The following is a 2,379-nucleotide window of genomic DNA, read 5'->3' as shown; positions in this document are numbered from 1 at the left end:
AAATACATGTTACTTAAATGTATATTTAATTTTCAATAATATTCTTGGCTTAATGCTAAAATGTTAATGTTAGAAAACTACTTTGATTTAGATATCAAATTCCTATAGTGCTTTGTAAGCACTTGATTAATAACACACATTTTGAAAGATCGTCTCCATGCACAGGTTAGATTGGCCTAGAACTTGTGGCCCAGGCTGATCTCAAATATATAATTCTCCTTATTATGTCTCTCTAGGTCTGATGTCTGAGATTAAAGATATGATTCCGACGTCTTGACATGATGTTTTATTTATTTATTTATTTATTTATTTATTTATTTTTCTGTTTCTTGTACTTTACACTTAATGCTGGCTTTATAATTTACTTCTCATATGTCCTTTCAGAGTTCACCAACCTGAAGTCCAGATATGTTCTGTGAAATATGTTATTGCTTCTGATTTTCATTCATACCCAAATATCTTTTTCTCTGTATAGCTTCAATATCTGGTGCCGTGGTCTATTGATCTCTGTAAAATTATTGCTTGATTTAAGATGACAGTGTTCTTTTCTGGAGAAAAATTTTAGTGTTGACTATGTCAGGAAGACTATTTTCACCCCTTTCCAATACTGCTAATTTGTAAATAATCTTATAAAATGCGTTATGTAATAAAAACTCTTGGAAATTATTGGTCTACAACAAAGAATTTTGATAAAAAAGTCAAGTTTGTTTTCTTCCTATTCTATTTCCCACAATTTATCATCTTGTTTCAGTTCCCTGAGTTGTGCAGATGACACTTGTTTGTTTCTGCAGGATGTAACATTGCTTGAGTGTTAAGATTTTCTCATCTCAATCTTAATGTTCTTCAGGATTTTCATAGAATGAATTCTGGGCTGCACTTTTTTAAGTTGAGAACCTGGAGTACAATGTTGGTGGCACTGTTCATCGTCCTCTATTAAGTTTAGTTTTAAAAATAGGATAACATGAACAAATTTAACCTCCATTCTCTCTCTGTGTCTTTTTTTCTCCATCATTTCTTTCTTTTATCGATTTTGTTTTACTCTAAGTCCTTTGGTTGTGATTTTTGAACATAATTTATCACTTCCATAGTATTGTTAATCTTAGATAGCTTCCTAACATTCTGTAAAACAAACTGATTTAAAAGTAGTGTGGATTTTAAACCAAAGTTGTCATTAGCGTGTCTAAGAGATTTCTGTTTGCATGTTGTAAGATGATATCATTCAGTGATTGCTCATACTCCCCATTTGTTATTTTTGCCTGTTGATTGACACCAGCTACTCACATATACTGCCCATGCACTTTCTTCGATATTTGCTGCTTTGCATAGACTCCTCCAACTCAGTCCAACCACCTCAAATTTATAAACCAAGCCTTTCCAGTGAGAACTGACAGTCAGGGGGATCAACATGGTGTCACAAACCCAGGTTTTCCTGTGCCTGCTGCTCTGGGTGTCTGGTGAGAAATTAAAAAATATTATAATCTTTTTAGAGTCACTTCTTTGTATATAAGATATTTACAATGTGTGTCATGATAGAATTTGTCTTACACAATAATACTCTAAAAATATGATATTACAAAGATATTAAATTCATTTTTTATATTATGCATCATCGTTATTATTGCTGATTGCAGGTGCCTGTGCAGATATTGTGATGACCCAGTCTCCATCCTTCTTGGCTGTGTCAGCAGGAGAGAAGGTCACCATCAGCTGCAAGTCCAGTCAGAGTCTTTTATACAGTGGCAATAACTACTTGATTTGGTACCAGCAGAAACCAGGGAAGGCTCCTAAACAATTGATCTTCTATGCATCCACTCAGGAAACTGGGGTCCCTGATCACTTCACAGGAAGTGGATCTGGGACAGATTTCACTTTCACCATCAGCAGTGTCCAGACTGAAGATCTGGCAGATTATTACTGTCAGCAGCACCACAGATTTCCTCCCACAGTGCTTCAGCCTCCAACAAAATCCTCCCTGAGATTCTCACCATCTGGCTGCACCACACAGTCGTGGACCTGAATATGTTCCCATGCTGACTGAGACTATGTGTTCAAACAGTAGTGAAAAAGTTTGAAGAGTCCACTAAAAATAATGTTTTAATTCCTCTCATGGTTTTAGATATTAACTAACTTTTAAATGAAAATGTAAATAAGATTTCAGCATTATCTTTCTATTTCTTCTGTAACACATTAACAAAAGCTCTGCAGCTTGAATATGTGGGGTTTATTTTTATAATTCTAGTATTTCAGTGTCCAACATAAGACTATATGTGCAGAAGTAATAATGATGGTAGCAGTTTGGAGGTTCTAGGAAAAACGTTTATTGCTCTTTTACTGAATTCTGTGGTACTTTCTTATTTCCTTTCTGGTGTCCATTTTTTT

At 34.6% G+C, this 2,379-nt stretch overlaps 1 gene segment (V, D, J or C); it reads left to right on the top strand.

Moving 5' to 3' along the window:
- Nucleotides 1-1,405: 1,405 nt before the first annotated feature.
- On the top strand, nucleotides 1,406-2,017 carry LOC126495779 (immunoglobulin kappa variable 4-1-like). The segment is given in 2 exon segments: nucleotides 1,406-1,454; nucleotides 1,632-2,017. Coding segments are annotated over 2 exon segments (435 nt in total).
- Nucleotides 2,018-2,379: the final 362 nt, after the last annotated feature.

The sequence above is a fragment of the Alexandromys fortis genome, unplaced genomic scaffold, assembly GCF_014885135.2.
Source record: "Alexandromys fortis isolate MF-2015 unplaced genomic scaffold, M_Fortis_MF-2015_v1.1 scaffold_616, whole genome shotgun sequence".
Classification (NCBI taxonomy): Eukaryota; Metazoa; Chordata; class Mammalia; order Rodentia; family Cricetidae; genus Alexandromys; species Alexandromys fortis.
This window is presented reverse-complemented; position numbering and strand designations above follow the sequence as displayed.